Here is a 20204-nt window from a genome sequence, read left to right as displayed (position 1 = left end):
AATAAGTTATTTTTTTTCTTTTATATAAATTGTTAGGTCAACAAAACAGATCTAACATCTGCAGTTCGCGCCAAGTTACCTTTAGCTTCACATGTACTAATAATCACATACAGTGTGGCGTGTCTGAAGGAAACTCGTCTCTACAGGTATGAATACAGTCGATGGTCTTTGACCAGATACTTCAGGTCCTCCTGTTAGTGTTTTGAGATCATCATAATGAATTAAAGCAGAACTAAACATCTTTACTGAGGTCACAGCTATCACATTTTCAGTGCATATCAGAAATCATTAGCATGTAGTGCACTCAAAATACAGAATCCCAGTAATGGAGCACAAACAAGATACAGAAGGGGGAAAAACTGTAAATACATGTTTGACCAGTTTCCCTCAAAGCTTCTATAGATGTTACATACTAGATGAGGGGAATCTAATGAAGAAACGTCCAGGTCTAGGGGGGAAAAAAAATATTTTGCATAAAGTAAATGACCCATTAAAGATTTTGTATTGTGACATTGCTTTCATGACAAGTATGCTCTTTTCTCTCCAAATTTTCATAAATATAATGCAATATATATTCAGTAATACAATACAAAATAAATCGCATTGACCAGACACAATGATTTTATTACCGTGTTGTATACTTACAATTGTACTAAAATGTTTTCGCAATTCATGGCATGCGTATTTATGAAAATAATGTCAATTATGGTCTTAAGATGTGCTCTATTGTCTTTGTGCAAACTATTAGTTACTACTTTCTTCTTGATTTTCATAGAATTATGATCTGGACATGCTCTTGACAGTTTTGATGATGATAAAGATATCATCCAACCCACAGGGGGCGATATTGAGCCATTAGAATGAAGCTTTCGAGGTTCTGGATCTGAGTAGACTTTATTATTATTCAGAATCAGTCCGTTTTAAGAGATGAGCAGTGAACAAATGCCGGATGTAAAACGAATGGAGGCAGACTATGTTTAGTATAAAAGAGACGATGGGGAGGACGAGAGAATAAAGGTTAAAAAGACGAGAGGAATACTGCGTGACTGTCCTACAGGATGAAGGGAAGGATGGGAGAGCGGAGCGTGGGATAGTCGCGGAACTCCTTCAGGTAGCTGCGGTGTTTTCCTTTCGCCCACACGGTCATCTGAATGAAGCCCACCAGGGTGAAGAACGCCACGGGCAGACACTGGGTCATCAGAGTGAACCCCAGCCACGATCCCAACTGTTAAACAGACCAGAGGAAATTCAGTTCAATATATAGAACATACTTCAGCCACAATCCACACATAACACACATCATTACAGACACTGAGGGTTTTGGGGTGAAATATGACATGGACATTTCCTTGTGACGTTCACCCAAATAGGGAAAAAAGGGTTTGCTTAATGAAAATAATATTTTTGGGACATTCAAGATTGTTTTGCATTGTGGTGTTATTTTCATGATAGTTAAGCACATTTCTCCATGAATCATTACTTTATATAGTAATTTTTAATTATTTTCATTAATATATATATTTTTTTCTGCATTATAGTAATGTAATAAGTACAAAAAAAAAAAAAAAAAAAAAACAGTACAAATGAATGAAATAAACTACACATAACAGTAATGACAAATTTTGGGAGAGGAGGGTGTCATCATTACAATAATTATTTACATAAAATAATTCATATGATTTTTCACAATGCAAAAATATAATGGTAGATTGCATTCATGTAATGCCATTTTTGTCTTAAGATTTGAGGTGTTTCCTGATGTTTTTCATGAGCTTCACCCTTGTGTTCACACTTGGCATGTTTGGTTCGATTAAAACGAACCCTGGTGTGATTGCTCTGTTAGTGCGGTTCATTTGAACGTGTGAACGCTGCCATCCGAACCCTGGTGCGCACCAAACAAGCGGACCAAGACCGCTGAAAAGATGGGTCTCGATCCGCTTCCAAACGAACTTTGGTGCGGTTCGAATGATATATGAATGCAACACGGACCAAAGAGATGTAAACGAACCAAAAACAGGAAGATGGACAGAATTGTCACGCATATTGTTTTTTCTAGTCATAGTCGCAAGTTTGCCCATCATAGGCATCAGACGCACGTCTCCTCGCAGCAGATCGTTTGTGTGTGTGACGGATGGATTCCCGCCGCTGTTTGACTCCTTTACACATTTTTATAAGCGCTTCACAAGTTCCCAGCTGGCCAAAATACCATCATATGCAGGCTATGCACACACAACAAGCGCATTTATCTCAGCACACAGCATTGTTTTGGATGTTCCATCTCAAAATTGGCAATACGTCAAAATCCAATCAGGTTGTGAACATATCCCTATGCCTTTAGGTTCGGTATCTTTTGGTTCGGTGATAAAATTGCCAATCTGAATGCTAATCGGACCAAATGATCTTTTTGGTCCGGACCAAACGAACCGAACAACAAGTGTGAACGCACCCTTAGTCCTGGTCCGATTAGCATTCAGATTGGCAATTTTAATCGCCGAACCAAAAGGCATAGGGATACGTTCAAAACCGGATTGATCGGGTTTTATTTTACTCATCTGAAAAGATGAGTCTTGGTCCACTTCCAAATGACCTCTGGTGCGGTTCGAATGATATATGAACGCAACATGGACCAAAGACAGCTAAACTAACCAAAAACAGGAAGATGAGACCCTAAAAAGGACAGAATACTCAAACATATTTTTTTCTCGTCCTAGTCGTGATGTTTCCCATCGCAGTTCGGTACAGGTGTCAGAACCGTCTCTCGCAGCAGTGTGTGATGGAGGGATTCCTGCCGCTGTTTTGACGCTTTTACACATTTTATAAACTCTTCACAAATTCTCAGTTGGTCAAAATACCATCATATGTTCACACATTCAACGAGTGTATTTATCTCAGCACACAGCAATGTTTTGGATGTTCGGTAAGTTCCATTTCAAAATAGGCAATATGTATTAAACGCCGACCAATCAGGTTGTGAACGTATCCCTGTGCCTTTAGGTTAAGTATATTTTGGTTTGGTGATAAAAATGCCAATCTGAACGCTAAGCAGACCAGGACTAAATGTTCTTGGTTTCTTTTGGTCCAGACCAAACGAACCAAGCAAACCGAACTACAAGTGTGAATCAGCACACAAAACAATGCCAAATCAGCACAGTTTTCAATAAAACGGCAGATTCAGTTGAATGTGGACATCTGAGCGGAGAACTTCCTGACCTCATAAGTGTAGTTGGGGCAAGAGACCAGCAGGAAGATCCAGGTAAAGGGGTTTTTAGTTGGGTACGGGATCTTCCTGGTCTTAGATCCTGCAGAAGAAAAATAAAAATCCTTACTTTTGGCAGTCTTGATCCAATAATGAGCCAAGTAACAGATAAAAAATGGCAAGTAAATATGTTACAGAAAGTGTATATCTAGACCAGAATTTCAGCATGGGATCTCACCTGGTGGTCTGAGATTTCTCAGGGCAATATGGATGGAGAAGTTTCCGATCTGACAGAACTGTGGCCATAAAAAGATCATTAGTCTTGAGCTCTGACCTGAGATCAATTTCATCACGGATATTATGACACGGATATACTGTATCACACTGATCCTGTATAAGAGCTGATCTTACCAGGAACACGATGAGGGCCAGTCTGATCTGCTGTTCTCCATAGGCTGTAATGCAAACAAGAGCGTGAGCCGTGAAGCTGAACACACATTTCACTTATCTGCTGACGTCAGAAATGACACCACCAGATAATGCCAGTGTAATTTATAAATAAATGCAAAAACAAAAAAGCAGGAAGCAGTACATGAAGCCAAAAGTGGTTAGTAAGGACTCACTGGGTGGCGTGTACAGAGGGTGGTTGATGTAATAAGCCATCCAAGCTGCAAATCCCCAATAGTATGTGCAGTTCTGCAAAAACACCCAATGACATGAATTAATATAACTGCAAAGGTCCGATAATAGCTAAAAATATTATTATGACGGGCTGAACAGGGAGATTGACAATTTATTAAAATGCCCCTATTAAGTTTCAAAGACACAGAGCAGATAAATCGAGTTATTTTCTCCCAAAAGAAAGAACCGATTCTGAACTGCTGAAACGAGTCGTCAGTAACGTTTCCTACACCTGCTGTCCACAATTTCCTACTTCCAAGTCATGATTACAAACTCGTAACATTCAAGTGCTTTGTTGTCGGAAAGAACAGGAATTATGGAGGACACCAGATTTATTCTTCCCTTTTTTGGGTGGAAAATCTTATTTAAGTAATAAAAAGTCATTCACAGCGCTACCTAGATAGGTTGCTGACGATTCTAGGATTTCGGTCAAATACAGGCTATTTCCGCTGTGTATAAAACAAACAATATTCTTCAAATGATTATTCATATGCACTATTTTACTGACAAAACCATGTAGCTGTGGAAAAAAATAACCATGGTAGAGAGGAGAACGATTGCTGCTGTGACTGGTATTCTTTATTAAAGTTTATAGGACGCACAACTCAGAAAAATTGGGTGTCAAAATTATCCCTGAGCTTCCCAGTGGTAAATACGACTCTAGAGGGCGTTCACGTCCAGTTTTCAACTAGGAAACTCGTAATTCTGGTAATTCTGGTAGCACGTGAAGGCAGTATTATTCCAGTTGGTTCCTGCACCAACCTACATGTAAAAAATTTGCATAATGCCAGTCTATAGTCTCCATCAGAGCAGAGTAGGCCAATCACAACAGACTGGACCATCTGACCAATCAATCAGAGCAGACTATTATTAACTGCATAAATTAAAAAGCCACTGGGTGTGAATCGTAAAAGTTTCAGTATTTGTGGTATATTCAAAAACATATTATTCTCTGTTTCTCTCCATCGTAGTCGTGTCTTGACATGCTCACACTTGAACAATTGCTAGTTTCAGTAAGAGTCATTTCCAGCTCCAGCAGTTTCCACAGTGGCTGTTTCTTAGACATATCTATCTATTATTCTTATTATTATGTGTAGTATAAGTCCAGTACAGGATGTGTGCTCAGAGAGAAATAAAGATTAATCGATCAACATGAATCAATCATATAGGTTTTGATTGGTCATGAATAATTTCCTGAATGATGACCACATCTGAAGAAAGATGACATCTTTATTATGCCATAATTTAGCAATATGACTATGCAAATATATTTACATACATCATGAGGAAATCACTTAAAGGATTAGTTCACTTTCATATAAAATTTTCCTGATAATTTACTCACCCCCATGTCATCCAAGATGTCCATGTCTTTCTTTCTTCAGTCGAAAAGAAATTAATGTTTTTGATGAAAACATTCCAGGATTATTCTCCTTATAATGGACTTAAATGGTCTCCAAATGGTTGAAGGTCAAAATTACAGTTTCAGTGCAGCTTCAAAGGGCTTTAAACGATACCAGACGAGGAATAAGGGCCTTATCTAGCGAAACGATCGGTTATTTTCTAAAAAAATGTAAATGTATATGCTTTATATAAACAAATGATTGCCTTCTGCAAAAACCGTACTTTCGTATTCTTCAAAAAGCTTATGCTCTATGTCCTACGCCTTCCCTATTCTGCTTATGGAGCGAACGCGGTGCCAGTTACGTTTTTTCCATAAGTAGAATAGGGAAGGTGTAGGACATACAGCGTAAGCTTTTTGAAGAATACGAAAGTACGGTTTTGGCGGAAGCACTTGGAAGGCGATCAATTGTTTATATAAAGCATTACATTTTTTTTTTTAAATGACCGATTGTTTCACTAGATAAGACCCTTATTCCTCGTCTGGTATCATTTGAAGCCCTTTGAAGCTGCACTGAAACTATAATTTTTACCTTCAACCATTTGGAGGCCACTGAAGTCCACTATAAGGAGAATAATCCTGGAATGTTTTCATCAAAAACTTTAATTTCTTTTCGACTGAAGAAAGAAAGACATGAACATCTTGGATGACATGGGGGTGAGTAAATTATCAGGAAAATTTTATATGAAAGTGAACTAATCCTTTAAATGTCACTCATGAATTCAACATATACAAACCACATGCATATGTGTGTGTGTGTCTCCTTTAGGAAGTCGTATATCTCACCTTGAAGATGTTGCGGAGCGGCATAGTCCCGTGCGAGAAGCGATGGACGAACAATGTTTCCAAAAGTCTCTTAACGTAGTGGAAGGAATGACACATACATGCCAAACTACAACAACAAAACACTGAATTACCCATCAGCTCTCTGAAGCTTTTACTACGGCAAAATGTCACAGAAATAGATACTTATATGGATATTAACATTTGCATGGAGCGAATCAAAGATGTTTCTTTATTGTTATGACAGTAAATGCTCAAATGTCAACTGTGAAATTAAAAGCATTTTCTTGTGCATTTGTTGCTGTAGTGTCAAGACTTACTGTACGACCCAGTGTTTGCTGGTGGTGAAGTCATATTTAGGTGCATAAATAAACGGGACTCGGAAGTAAAACATCAGATATATCAGCAGAGGGCCGGCGTACTCCTGTCAGAAACACCTGAAGAGAGAGAGCGACAGTACATAAGCATTATAACGCGTTCATGAGCCGAGTTCCTCAGCTGTTGGGAAACACGTTCGCGTTTCCAGGTTATAAATATCTCATGCTCTCACAGAGATAATGTGACAGACACTAAACGGGCCGGTTAAGAGAGACAGATTAACACACAGCCACACAAACACTCACATAAGCACATATAAATGCACATAATCGAGTGAAATTATAACATTAGTAGACTATGAGCTCTGGCTGAGGTTTACATGAACAGTCAGACGAAATCTTGCCTAAGTCAGGTTAGACGCTATATTAAATTAAATGTGGATGAAAGCTAAGCTGTGAGGGATAGACTTAGAGTCGCGACTGGAACAAGAACATACAGAGTATGACAATGACGATATCAAGTACAGATTATGTGCTTTTGAATTTAATGCAAGTTTTAATAGCATTTTGCGTGACCTTTATAGCCATAATGAAAGCGACAATGAATAATTCACCTCAGATCTTGAAAATAAATAAACGTTTAAACACCTCAATGTGAACAAGTCTATTTTATGACAAAAATTGTAGTTAAAATGGTGTAATATTTATGAAGTTGATTATATGCTTAACCATTTGGCTGCGAGTGCAGTGTGCTTTGCAGAGAGACTCCGCCCACACTCTTCTGATTGGCTGTGCTTTTTGATTGATTGTCTTGTAGTCGTGTCGCGTCTGATGTGGACAGACAAATTGCTTGTCGCTGGAATCTTATCGCAACCTTTACGGCATTAAAACATGGCGTAAAGGTTGTTCTCATGTCATTTTCATAACTCACAACTATCTAAACTGTTTGATGGAGTTTTTGTCGACTGAATGTTTTGTCAGCTGAACAGTTGGTTTGTTGTTAAACAACAGTACAATCCATTGAACGCACTGTATTCTGTCCCTCACAGCCTCATTTCCACTCCTGTCAAAAATTAAATATGGGGCTACCCTGACTAACGTCTATGGTATGAGCTCATTTGCACAGTGTGTGTGTGTGCTTGTTTTCATGATTTATGAGGACACAAATTTGTATAATGACATGGGTATTATACTGGTATTATGATGTAAACATGTTTTATGAGAACATTTCATGAGTCCTCATATTTAAAATAGCTTTAAAGGGTTAGTTCTTAGGATTAATTCTGTCATTAATTACTCACCCTCATGTCGTTCTACACCCTTAAGACCTTCGGAACACAAATTAAGATATTTTTGATAAAATCCGATGGCTCAGTGAAGCCTGCATTGACAGCAATAGCACTCCCTTTTTCAATGCCCAGAAAGCTACTAAAAACATATTTAAAACAGTTCATGTGACTACAGTGGTTCAAGCTTAATGTTATGAAGCGATGAGAATACTTTTTGTGTGCCCAAAAAAACTAAATAGCAACTTTATTCAACAATATCTAGTGATGGACGATTTCAGAACACTGCTTCATGAAGCTTCGAAGCTTTACGAAACTTTTGTTTCGAATCAGTAGTTAAGAGCGCCAAAATCCTATGATTTCAGTAAATGAGGCTTTGCTACATCATAAGTGTTTTGAAACTTCAATAGTTCACGTGACTTTGGCAGTTTGATACGCGCTCCGAACCACTGATTCGAAACAAATGATTCGTAAAGCTTCGAAGCTTCATGAAGCAGTGTTTTGAAATCGCCCATCACTAGATATTGTTGAATAAAGTCATTATTTTGTTATTTTTGGCACACAAAAAGTATTCTTGTCGCTTCATAACATTAAGGTTGAACCACTGTAGTCACATGATCTGTTTCTGGGCATTGAAAAAGGGAGTGTTACTGCTGTCAATGCAGGCCTCACTGAAACATCGGATTTCATCAAAAATATCTTAATTTGTGTTCTGAAGATGAACGAAGGTCTTACGGGTGTAGAACGACATGAGGGTGAGTAATAAATGAAATAATTTAAATTTTTAGATGAACTAACCCTTTAAAAACATACTAATCAATGTTTTATTAAAAATGCAGACAGTTTTCTGTGATGGGTAGGTTTAGGGGTCGGGGTAGTGCAGGGGGAGAGAATGTACAGTTTGTACAGTATAAAAACCATTACGCCTATGAAATGTTCTCACTAAGATAGCAAAACAAACCTGTGTGTGTGTGTGTGTGTGTGTGTGTGTGTGTGTGGTCTCTCACCGTGACCCAGCTGATCTGGGCTCCCAGGTCTCTGAAGTAGAAGGTTGCAGTGGTTCCCACAGGCAGGTGCTGCAGCACGTCCTCATCCTTCAAAGACTTCCCCTCTGCACCACAAGCCCATAATGCATCAGCAAATGTCTACTAATAGAAACCTTCATCTATACAGATGTACAATGGAAATGTAACAACAGAATCTATCCTTTCTCAGTAACCAGGTTCCAGCTTAACTTAAGCAGTTTGCTCCAAAAACAGTATCTAGTACCGTCAGGTAAAAACCTAATATTGATTTTGGTATAAATCTTATTTAAACCTACACCACAGACAACTTATATAATACCCAGAAAAAGCCTGCAAGAGCTTTGACAGCATGAATCTCTTATCATGCTAACAGTAAATGTCAGCAGACACAGATCTAAGGTCCAATCAGTCATTCGAGATAATGGAGTCATGTTGAACAAAAGTTCAATACGTACTGGGATCCAAACGAATGGACTGTCGGGCTGGATACCACTGAGGGTCTGAAACAAACATGGAAAATACAAGAAAACAATTACAGCACAGTAAAATACACATTTTAAACTTACACTACCTTTCAAAAGTTTGGGGTTGGTATTGTTTTTTAAAAGAATCTCTTCTGCTCACAAAAAGCTGCATTTATGTGATTAAAAATACAGTAAAACAGTAATATTGTGAAATATTATTACACTCTAAAATAACTGTTTTCTATTGTAAAATGTTAAAATAATTTATTCCTGTGATCAAAGCTGAATTTTCAGCATCATTACTCCAGTCTTCAGTGTCACATGATCCTTCAGAAATCATTCTAATACGCTGATTTGCTGCTCAAGAAACATTTCTGATTACTGTAACAGTGGACAACGGTTGTGTTGTTTAATAACGTGGAAAGCATGGAAGTGTTTTTTCCCCAGAATTTATTTAAAATAGAAATCTTTTGTAACATTATAAATGTCTTTCTTACTAGTCCCAAACCTTTAAATGGAAGTTAAAGCTGAGTGAGGATCAGAAATTCATTTATACTCACGACTCTTGTGGAACATGGACTTGATTTCCCCGATAGTGGCATTGGGCTCAACCTGCCAATCATACAAATGTTAGAGTGTGTGTCTAAAATGAGGGGTAAATTTAGCTACAATCCCCAGGCGATGTGACTTTAGTACAGCAGCTGTTCTGAGAGACAAACAAAACACCAAACAAACAGACCCACGAACACAAACATGACCAACTGACCAGATAGCCCAAAAGACCCAAAGGTCTAGTGTTGAATTTAACAAACAGCTGGGAGATTTTAGACGTCTTCCACCTCAACAATTCCTCCAAGAAACTGCTTGATCTAATGTTTGTGTATGTTCTGTCAGTGTAGCAAAATAACTACTGAATGTGAAACCAACTAAAAGCAGGAATAATTGAATTTGAGACATTAACTGCTATTCCAAAACCACAATGCCAATGATTCCCCCTCTTTCTCCAACCGACACGATCTTATATACTACAAAAACTTAATGAACATGCAAGACCTCAGTGCTGGAATGAATATGGTCAAAGATGTATTTATCATGAAAACCACTGCAATATGACACTCCTGCTTAAGAAATGTCTGTAAATTCTGTTTCACAGTGTTAAAGGTGCAGTAAGCGATTTTGGAAAAACTCTTGTAGCTAATCAGCAGTAGGGGATGTGCCCACTCATGATGGGGGAGGAGAGAGAGTGAGCCAATCAGCTGAAGGGGACGTTTCCACTCATGATGGGGGATGAGAGAAAGTGAGCCAATCAGCTGTAGGGGGTGTTTCCACTTATGATGGGGGTGGGGAGAGAGTGAGCCAATCAGCCATAGGGGGCATGTCCACACATGATGGGGAGGAAAGAGAGTGAGCAAATTAAAAGTAGGGGGCGTGTCAAGATGTGGGAGGGGAGAGTGTGAGCAAGAGGGAGATTTGAAGAAAGACTGTAGAAAGAGAGATGTCTGAGAGACATTACAAAAGAGAAAAGCTCAGAGGAATGTCACTGAAAGGGTTATGATCAGGCAAGCGCTTTAGGACCCAAGGTAATATTAGAAAAGCTTTCCAGCACTGGAGAGACTGAAGCGGGAAGGCCTGAAAAAAGAAGCAGAGGTTGCGATATTCCTGCTCCATATGGGAACATTGGATTTGAGTGTGTGGTGCTGCCGACTAACAATGAACACCTGCTTGTATATACTTGTGTACTGTATGTTCATTTTTTGTTCTTCCTCGTCATTTTCACTTCATTTTTCATGAAGCATTATTTTGCTTCACCTGCTGTGGTAAAGAGACACCCACTTGCACTGTGCATTTTGGGGGCGGAGCAATGAAGGGAGGGGTGTTCAACAGTGTTCAACAATGATTCTTAGAAATCGCTTACTGCACCTTTAAGGATCAAAAACAACCTTGGTGCTTGCACTCTCATGCAAGGCTTTTTACTTCCAAAAAGTACCAACATATTACTATTATTTATTTTTTTAGCATTGAAAGTACCCTTTGAAGCACCTTGAGTAAACTCAATGTCATTCTCTGTGATTAGTATATATATTAAAACAGTCTGTATTAAAGCATGTTCCTGAGCTGGTCATTTCTTTCTGCCTTGTACGTATGACGTCATCATCGCAGGCTAGCATTCCTCTGTGACATCACAACACCAGTAGCCAGTGACATCGCAGGGGAAGTGGCAGTTAATCCAAGGACATACGAGTGCAATCCTCGATAATCCTGCAGCGCGGCTCCTTACATTCTAGAGGCCTTATTACGGCACCTCCTTACAGGGACGACTACAGCAAGACCTCAAGCCAAAGGTACAGCTCCATGCAAGAGTAAACCACAACCCTGAGCGCACAGCCCGAGCATTTTCTATAGATAGCACCACTGTAGGGATGAGAACTTCACATTTTACAGGGGGAAAAATGTTTTCATTCATTTGAAAATAATCAAGAGTAAATGGTAAGTGAATTGACTGAAGCTAATGATTACAAGGTAGCATCTATAACTGGGTAGTTGAAAAATAACACTGATTTGGAAGATTTTTAGGTTCTTGCAAAGTTCATAACAGATTGGTTGCCGTTTTCCATTGAGTTATTCTCACATTTTAATATTATTTTAGCTTTTTTGCAGTTCATAAATTGCTCTGCTGTGCAGGGTTATTATCATTAACTAAAACTAAAACCATCAAAAAACATTTTTGTTTCTTAAAGTAAATGTTAACTGAAATATAATATTAAAAAACAAGACTTTTTTTTTTTTTTTTTTCAGTTAGGTGCCAAGGCAACATTTCTAATTTTTGTGTAGTTTAAGTTGGGGTACTACTGTAAAAGAAGTTCATAAAAACTATATACACATTTTAAAAAACAAAACTAATACAACTGACCAAAACACAACTAAATTACTAAAACTTTAAAATGAAAAGAGAAAATATAAAACATTAATAAAAAAATAAAAAAATATAAAATAATAATAATAATAATAATAATAGCTGTAATATAATAAAATTATAATAATTTTTAAAATAATAATAATAATTATTATTATTATTATAGTGTATTAATGATAGTAATATAACACTGCTGCAGCATGACAAATAAACCTTTCAAAGCACAAACATCCCATGTTGTCTTTTAATTAATATGAGGTTGTAAAATGTGCATGTGCATAATTATGCATGAGATCATGCTGTTTAAAATGGTTTTAGATAGGGTAATGCATACAGGAGGTCAAATATCCAAATGAAGGTATGTGTCTTTCCTACCTTGTCCAGGAAGCAGAGCTTGTCCTTCGTCTTAGCGTCCAGAATCTCCACCTCGAAAAAGACAACAGCTTTCTTAGTCTTTTTAGCAGGTTTGCGTTTGGCCGGGGTGGGAAGCCCGGGTGCTGCCAGCATGGCCCCGTTCTGAGCCTTTTTGGGCTGAGTGGCCTCTAAAGCCAAGGCATCCATATTGTCTGCTTTATTTATCCACTTTCTCTGAGTTTTTAAACTTCTTTCCTCTCGTATCCCCTCTCTCACCTCCAAAAACGAGTGCAGGACTTTCTGGAAAGCATGAGCTTTACTGTCAGCTGTGGAAATAAATCTGTCTGTCTGAGCCCCCACCCCTCTCGGTCTCTCTCTCTCGCTTTAACTCAACCCTCCCCTTCCTCTATGTTGTTGTCACCCTCTTCTTCATTTATACCTGTACATTTGGCCCACAGCCCTCCTAAAAACACATGCACAAACAATTAAACAAAACTTTTATCTCTTTCTCTCACTCATATGCACCCAATTCTCTTTTTTTCTCTGAACCTCCAGAGGAAACGTGACCCCTCTCCAGTCATCCCAATATGTGCTAATTATAACTTGCCTTATGGATGCACACATGAACACACACACGAACGCAACAGAGCCATGCTCTTATCTAGAGACCAGAACCATTACAGTATTAAGATTTTAGGTCTGCACCATTGTGCTGGGGTAAATCTGCTAGTATAATGATAATATAAAGGTTATTCTCACAAAAATATGTTTACATAAACATAGCCATTATGTTAAGACTTAAGATCTAGTATGACCCACTAGCAGTGTTGGGGGTAACCCATTACGAGTAACTTGAGTTACGTAATCAGATTACTTTTTTCAAGTAACTTTTTATATTTACAACAAAATATCTTTACTGCTGACCTTCAATGAGCCAATTCAACCATACTAATAAGCAAAAATGACTTTAGAAAAACATCACATTTGTAATCAGCCTGAATCTAAGTAATTTCACTTTTGGTGTGAAAAGGCCTTTACATTTGCCAAAAATATAACTTATTTTGCTGTTGTTGTTGTTAAAACAAACAAACATCCCAGCCCCAGTGAGAATAAGTAACACAAAAGTAATGTAATGCATCCATAAAAAGTAACTAACGCAATTAGTTACATTTTTTAGGGAGTAATGCAATATTGTAAGGGATTACTTTTAAAAAGTAACTTCCCCCAACAATGCTTTTGTCTGTATCAAATTAGGCCAATGTGCATTTTTTTTGTAACTGACTTTAAAAAGTCAGGCACAGATTTAAAGAAGAAGAAGAAGAAGAAAAAAAATGACTAACTTATAAGACTAGTCTTAATGTAACTGGGCCCTGGTCATATTTAAACAATAATTAAATAAATAAAATAAAAAATAATCAAAAAGGAAATTATATATAATATATATATATATATATATATATATATATATATATTAGCTTGTAAACATATGTTGCATTACTTCCATGACAATTAAGCAAATCTCCCATTCTGGCTATTTGAAATTATGATTCTGTTGTTTTTTTTTTTTTTTTCGTAATTATGTGCAATAAAAATAATAATATTTTTATTATATTCATCAAATATAAAATCTGAATAAATTTTATCATAAAAAAAAAAAAAAAGCATTCTACAAAAATAGGCTTCCTTTTCAAAATTTTGCGGTGAAAAATTACCCTGATTTTCATTGGTTTATCGGGTAGCGCGCGCCGTTCGGAGCCGCACTATTTTAGGAAGGAGGAAGAGAGAGACTATTAATAACTTGAAAGAGCATGAGCAGATGACACTGGAGGAAAACCCCACTGCCACTGAGAGAAACCCCAACTGAATGAGAACTGCGAGGAACAGAACCAATATTACTTTAAAATTTACTTTTAGACGAACTACAGAAACACTCCACACAGGAGACAGAAGGAGCGACCGTTAAACTGTCCAAAGAAAAGCACGTGAGTGGTTTCCGCGCGCTCAACATGGACATTAACGGACACGAATGTGTCTCTTATTGATCTTATGTGTTATGTTTGTTTTGTTCGCCTCTTTGATTCTTTCTTGATTTATTAGTTACTTAATACGATGAATTATATGTTTTATGTCCCTGAGAGATCTTCAAAACCTTTGGCGTCCTCTTGTGGACATCATAGAACATTGCTTATGTCAGTTTTATCAACAAGACTTTGACCGAACATGTCCTACATGTTCAATGTGTGCCAAAGTGTTACATCAGCATGTAAAATATCCTTAAAGACTACAGTTCTTCATTGGTCAGGTGTGATGTGCACAAATAGTAAATTCACACAGAAACATCCAACTACTTCCGGGTTTATGGAGAGAAGAGATTGGACTTAATTCTCTACGATCGAGTCCCACATGAACACACTTACTGAGTTAATACTCACCGTCCTGTCAAAGCTCCTTTGTTTTAGGTCAGAAATTACAAATTGTATTTATTGAAACACCGAACGACTAGTGAATACAAGTGACGTCAAATCACTAGTCAGTCAAGTGCACACGAGGTACTCAAAACTACATTTCGTTTGTGAAAAGCCATTGATATTTTACCCTTAGGCCTATCTCGAGGATGAATTTAATTGCAACAACCACCTCTTATGTTGCAAGCGATATTCCTATTACACATACTGTGTCGTAATATAGGACAGGGGTTGTTTCAGAATCTGCTGAGATGCGGTATCACTCTCTGGGTCGAGGCGAGCATTTAATGCAAACTACATCTCCCATTCCTACTTCAGGTCCAGTATGCATAATCTGTGATCTAACAGAATGCGTGTGTGTTCTTGTCTGATTCATAATTCTACATACCAAGCAATTATTTCCTATTAGGCCGAGGTGCTTGTCACATAGTGTGTTCTCTAATCTGCAACCTCAGTAATGTCTTTATAACGTGTGTAGTTCATTCATTTTAATACGGCACGATCAACTCCTCATCTCAATAGCATCAACTGAGACATACACGCCTATAAAATGAGAACTCTGAAAATCAGTAACAATATCTTACCTCGTAATGCTTCATTGTTGCAGTTTGAATGGCTTATCCCAGCAAGGTGAGAGACAAGCACGAAGTCCAATCAAGAGGAACGGAAGATGCTGCACATCCAATGAGCATTGAGCGCTGAGCGTTTTCCAACAAATACGGAGACCTACGCTCGATCTTGTCATTGGTGAAACGCATCAGAGCCGCCTTTTTGACCTAGTAACCAATCGGAATCCGACTAGACACAAGAAGCGTTAAACAAACATTAAGCGCCGCCTAGTGGTGATGTGAGGCGAAAACATGCTTGTGACAGCAGTATTTTGAAGACAACTATTCTTTGTTATAAAACAATTACAGATTGTATGTAAAATACCAAGCTAATTGAAAATATGTTCGAGTTTATATTAGAAGAAGGCCTAATTTTTAATTTCTTTTTATACATATAGTTTACAGAGAGGAAATTTAAAAAGAAAAAACAGAAATATTCTGATATATATATATAAAAACTCAATAAATTAATTAAAATTTTATAATAGGAAAACGTAAGAAAAATAGATGTTTATAATAAATAAATTAGAATATAAATTACAATTTATTCAAATAAAATAAAAATATATTTTTATATAGGTCCCATCCTTAAAAATTAGAACGATGAAAAAAAGAAAAAAAAAAAAACCGCGCTAACTGAAGAATGTATTTGTAGGTCACTCGGTCAGAACTGTAAATGGATTATGCAAATGCGCGACTTACTAAGACGAAAAGCGTCCGTTACGACGTACACAGGCGTGTTTACATTTGTGTATTCCATTGCCATAGTTTCGTATTTGTAAAGGAGGCATCTGTTTTATTTTATTTTAGTTTATTTTAGTTTAATTTAGTTTCGGTTTCATCGGTGTCCTGCGGGTCTTTGGGTGGAGCAGCATATTCACGTGGTTCGGGTGTGGAAACAACCAGAGACTTTGAGACATTTCTCGAACTTTCCTCACGGTTTCAAATAGGGACGTGCCGCAGCGAGGCATGGCATAAAAACTGCAGGTGGATGAGACAACAGCTCTGCAATAAATTTATCCTGAGACCTATTTGCTAATTAATTTATCAAGTTGATGCGAACCGAACTCAACTGAAAAACACCGCAACGCAAGCAGGACTGGTCTGAAACCGCTGTTTCATTTTTGGAGAATATCTACTTAAAGAAAATAAACGCTCAATGGTGAAGATGGGGAAAGATTATTATAGTGTTTTGGGGATTAAGAAAGGCGCATCTGATGATGAGATCAAGAAAGCTTATCGCAAACAAGCGCTCAAATACCATCCGGACAAAAACAAGTCGTCCAACGCCGAAGAAAAGTTCAAGGAGATCGCGGAAGCATACGACGTGTTGAGTGACCCGAAAAAGAAAGACATTTATGACAAGTTTGGCGAAGAAGGTGAGTAAAATGATGTAACCTTTCGTACGGCTCTAATTGTTGCTCTGCTTAATGACACTGAGATGTGAATGAATTAAGAGACACTTTTAGCAGATTTAGTTTTAAATAATTTCCTTCAAATGTTAAACAATTGTGTTTAGAGATTATCTAGTGTTTAAATGAGATCACTGACTGGATTAGTTGATGATGACAGCATTCACGTATGTATAGCTACATAACTGTTGCGTTTTAGGTCGAGAAAATCAGCCTAGTCTAGTGAATCTAAAATGTTAATAAACTTCAGCTTTGTACAATTACGTTAAATAGATCTGATTTGTGATGATGCATTCTTATTGGCTGTTTGAGCGGCGCGTTCTGGAATGTTGTGCTTGCTGGAAGATTCTGATGGTCACGTGGTAGAAAAAGGCGGAGTGCTGTCAGCAGTTCTGTGCATGTTCAGTGTTGTTCAGCAAGCTTCTCTTGTCAGTCTGGCCTAGGGCTAGGGTTGTCCCCTTCTAGAAATTTGTATACAAATCTAGAATATTTTTTAGGAATAAAAAGGTAAAATATGAAGTATAATTTAAACCAAGACCATAACCATGTCTTGAGCAATGTTTTTATTTTGTATTTTTATTTTATTATTTATTTATTTTTTATTTATTTTTTTACGTGGGGAGGGGATGCTATTGTTATTTTTATTTTAAGGAATTAAATGATTAAAAGGGATTTCAGAGAGTAAAGAAAAATAAATAAGAATGGTCCAGGTCTATTGTACCTAATTATGAAGTAATCAATTTAAAGGATTAGTTCACTTTCAAATGAAAATTAGCCCAAGCTTTACTCACCCTCAAGCCATCCTAGGTGTATATGACTTTCTTCTTTCTGATGAACACAATCGGAGAAATATTAATAAATATCCTGACGCATCCAAGCTTTATAATGGCAGTGAACAGAGTATGAACGAGTATGAGTTGAAGAAAGTGCATCCATCCATCATAAACGCATACTCCACACAGCTCTGAGGGGTTAATAAAGGCCTTCTGAAAAATCCACATTGAGCAAGTTATAAAGTAAAATATCAAGCTTCCACCAGACCGCCTTCTGTATTCAAGTTACGAAGAAAGTGTAAACTGGTGACGCGTCAGTTAGACTTTTTACATAAGTTGAATAGAGAAGGCGTAGGACATAGCGTAAGCTTTTTGAACTGCAAGAGTTTTACACTTTCTTCATACGTTGAATACGGAAGGCGGTCTTGGCGGTCTATATTCACATCTGCTTACACCCTACCATGCACTCTTTCACTGCAAAAACTAAAGCGTCGCGCTGAAAGGGACTTTGATTGGTATTCGCACTCATCTTCTGTGAACAGTAAGCCCCGCCTTCTTTGATTTGATTGGTCATCTCAAACATTTTGGCATTGACGAGCGCTGTTAGACTGCTGAAGCAGACCAGACAAAAATTTAACTTTTAAATCTTTGTCATCCCATCAGGACTTCCTGTCCCCTTTAATGTCTATGGTGGTTACGGCCCTGATTTAAACTATAATAACTAATAGTATTAATGATGTATAAAAGTTCAGTTGCAGTAAATTTCAGTTAGGAACAATGTAGTTGGGTGATCAAGGTAATGAACAAAAAAATAAATACTCAGTATTAGTAAAAAGTACATTTGGTCCCTTGGTTTAGTATTTATACATTTTCTATAATTTTATATACAACACCTTACAATTCTGTAATATGTGACCTCTTTGTTTACCATGTGCAGGACTGAAGGGAGGCATCCCTGGCGGTGGAGGAACTGGTGGTAATTTCACCTACACATTCCAAGGTGATCCTCATGCAATGTTTGCAGAGTTTTTCGGAGGGCGAAGCCCTTTTGAACACATTTTTGGCCGTAACGGTGGCATGGATGAGAATATGGATACTGATGACCCATTTGCTAGTTTTGGCATGGGTGGCATGGGCGGTTTCCCACGCTCCTTTAACACACAAGGTCACGGTGGGAGACTGGAGAAAAAACAGGACCCTCCAGTGACCCACGACCTGAGGGTCAGTCTAGAAGAAGTGTTGACTGGCTGCACCAAGAAGATGAAGATCTCCCGCAAGCGTCTGAATCCTGACGGAAGAACGACACGCTCTGAGGACAAGATCCTTACAGTGGAAGTGAAGAAAGGCTGGAAAGAAGGAACCAAGATTACTTTCCCCAAGGAAGGTGATGAGACACCAACAAATATCCCCGCAGATGTGGTGTTTGTGGTGAAGGATAAGCCACATCCAGTGTACAGACGAGACGGATCAGACATCATTTATCCTGCAAAAATTACACTCAAAGAGGTAAGACAGTTTCTTATTTTAAGTGTTTGTTCATTCTTTTTTTACTCTCTTTGTATTTTTCTAATCCCATTCTTCTCTACTTTCTCAGGCACTTTGTGGTTGCACGGTTAACGTTCCAACGCTGGATGGTCGCACGGTCAACTTAACAACTCAAGACATTGTTCGTCCCGGGATGAAACGACGTGTCACCGGGGAGGGTCTTCCTCTTCCGAAATCCCCAGATCGCCGTGGGGACTTGATTGTCGAATACGAGGTCAAGTTTCCAGAAAGATTGAGCCAGAGTGCCAAGGACACTATTGCAAGTGTTTTGCCAGCTTCTTGAGCTGTGTATACTACAATGCTGGAGCCGTTGCCATTGGGAATTTTTGGTTTCATAGTATTTAAAGAATGAATATTTGAGCTCATCCCGATAACGAGCCCCCGAGCTGCTGAAATTGTTGAACTGTTATTTTGTAATGTACTGCCAATGAGAGACTATCTGAATCAAAACATAGCTGGACTAGACTGGTTTATTTGTCTGTGTCATGTACATTTTGAACCCATGTTTCCTTTGGGTCAAGTCCAGCAGAAAGTCTCCAGCTGTGACCTCTTGGCCAGCGTTTTGTTGTGAACTACACACATCTAAGTTTACTTATTCCAAAGATGGACAGTAGAGTATGTTGTGATGTGCGGGGCTACAATAATATAGTTTTCTATAAGCAGTTTGATCCTTTGGACACCTCAGGGATGTCTTTCTGTGAAAGCAGCCTGTACCTTTTCTTCTAATACGGTCTAATGTGACCATTTAGGAATGCCACGTTATTTCCAATATAGTGGTGACCCAAAGTGATCCGTGCTCGGATCCTCCCACTTCTAAGAACGTGAAACAGCACTTGATGCAGAAGTTATATGGTCAGAAACTCAAAAGCTCAAAGTCAGCTAGATGACAAATTTGTAAATAAAATTAAGTAATTATAAAAGATTCAAACTACTGATATTGTTTCATTTCTCATACAAAATAATGGTTTTTTTTTTTTCT

At 37.9% G+C, this 20204-nt stretch overlaps 2 protein-coding genes across 2 annotated transcripts; one reads left to right on the top strand and one right to left on the bottom strand.

Moving 5' to 3' along the window:
• Positions 1-6: 6 nt before the first annotated feature.
• LOC127519390 (very-long-chain enoyl-CoA reductase-like) lies at positions 7-15821 on the bottom strand. The gene is given in 13 exon segments (XM_051907067.1): positions 7-1225; positions 3211-3299; positions 3435-3492; positions 3608-3651; positions 3820-3892; positions 6066-6171; positions 6383-6486; positions 6488-6499; positions 8673-8776; positions 9146-9190; positions 9715-9766; positions 12444-12494; positions 15472-15821. Coding segments are annotated over 13 exon segments (927 nt in total). The 5' UTR covers positions 15487-15821; the 3' UTR covers positions 7-1051.
• A 304-nt stretch (positions 15822-16125) lies between these two features.
• Positions 16126-20149, top strand: dnajb1b (DnaJ heat shock protein family (Hsp40) member B1b). The gene is made up of 3 exons (XM_051907026.1): positions 16126-16874; positions 18618-19186; positions 19275-20149. The coding sequence occupies exons 1-3, from the start codon at positions 16655-16657 to the stop codon at positions 19506-19508; spliced, it is 1023 nt and encodes a 340-aa protein (XP_051762986.1). The 5' UTR covers positions 16126-16654; the 3' UTR covers positions 19509-20149.
• Positions 20150-20204: the final 55 nt, after the last annotated feature.

Source organism: Ctenopharyngodon idella, chromosome 1 (genome assembly GCF_019924925.1).
Source record: "Ctenopharyngodon idella isolate HZGC_01 chromosome 1, HZGC01, whole genome shotgun sequence".
In the NCBI taxonomy this organism is placed as follows: Eukaryota; Metazoa; Chordata; class Actinopteri; order Cypriniformes; family Xenocyprididae; genus Ctenopharyngodon; species Ctenopharyngodon idella.
Note: the sequence above shows the minus strand (reverse complement) of the source record. Positions and strands in the feature narration are given on the sequence as shown.

What these genes read in the sequence shown, in the direction of transcription:
- dnajb1b (XM_051907026.1), top strand. Translation starts at nt 16,655, where the DNA reads ATGGTGAAGATGGGGAAAGATTATTATAGTGTTTTGGGGATTAAGAAA. An exon ending in TGACAAGTTTGGCGAAGAAG is followed by an intron (nt 16,875 to 18,617) that starts GTGAGTAAAATG and finishes TACCATGTGCAG; the next exon opens with GACTGAAGGGAGGCATCCCT. An exon ending in CAAAAATTACACTCAAAGAG is followed by an intron (nt 19,187 to 19,274) that starts GTAAGACAGTTT and finishes CTACTTTCTCAG; the next exon opens with GCACTTTGTGGTTGCACGGT.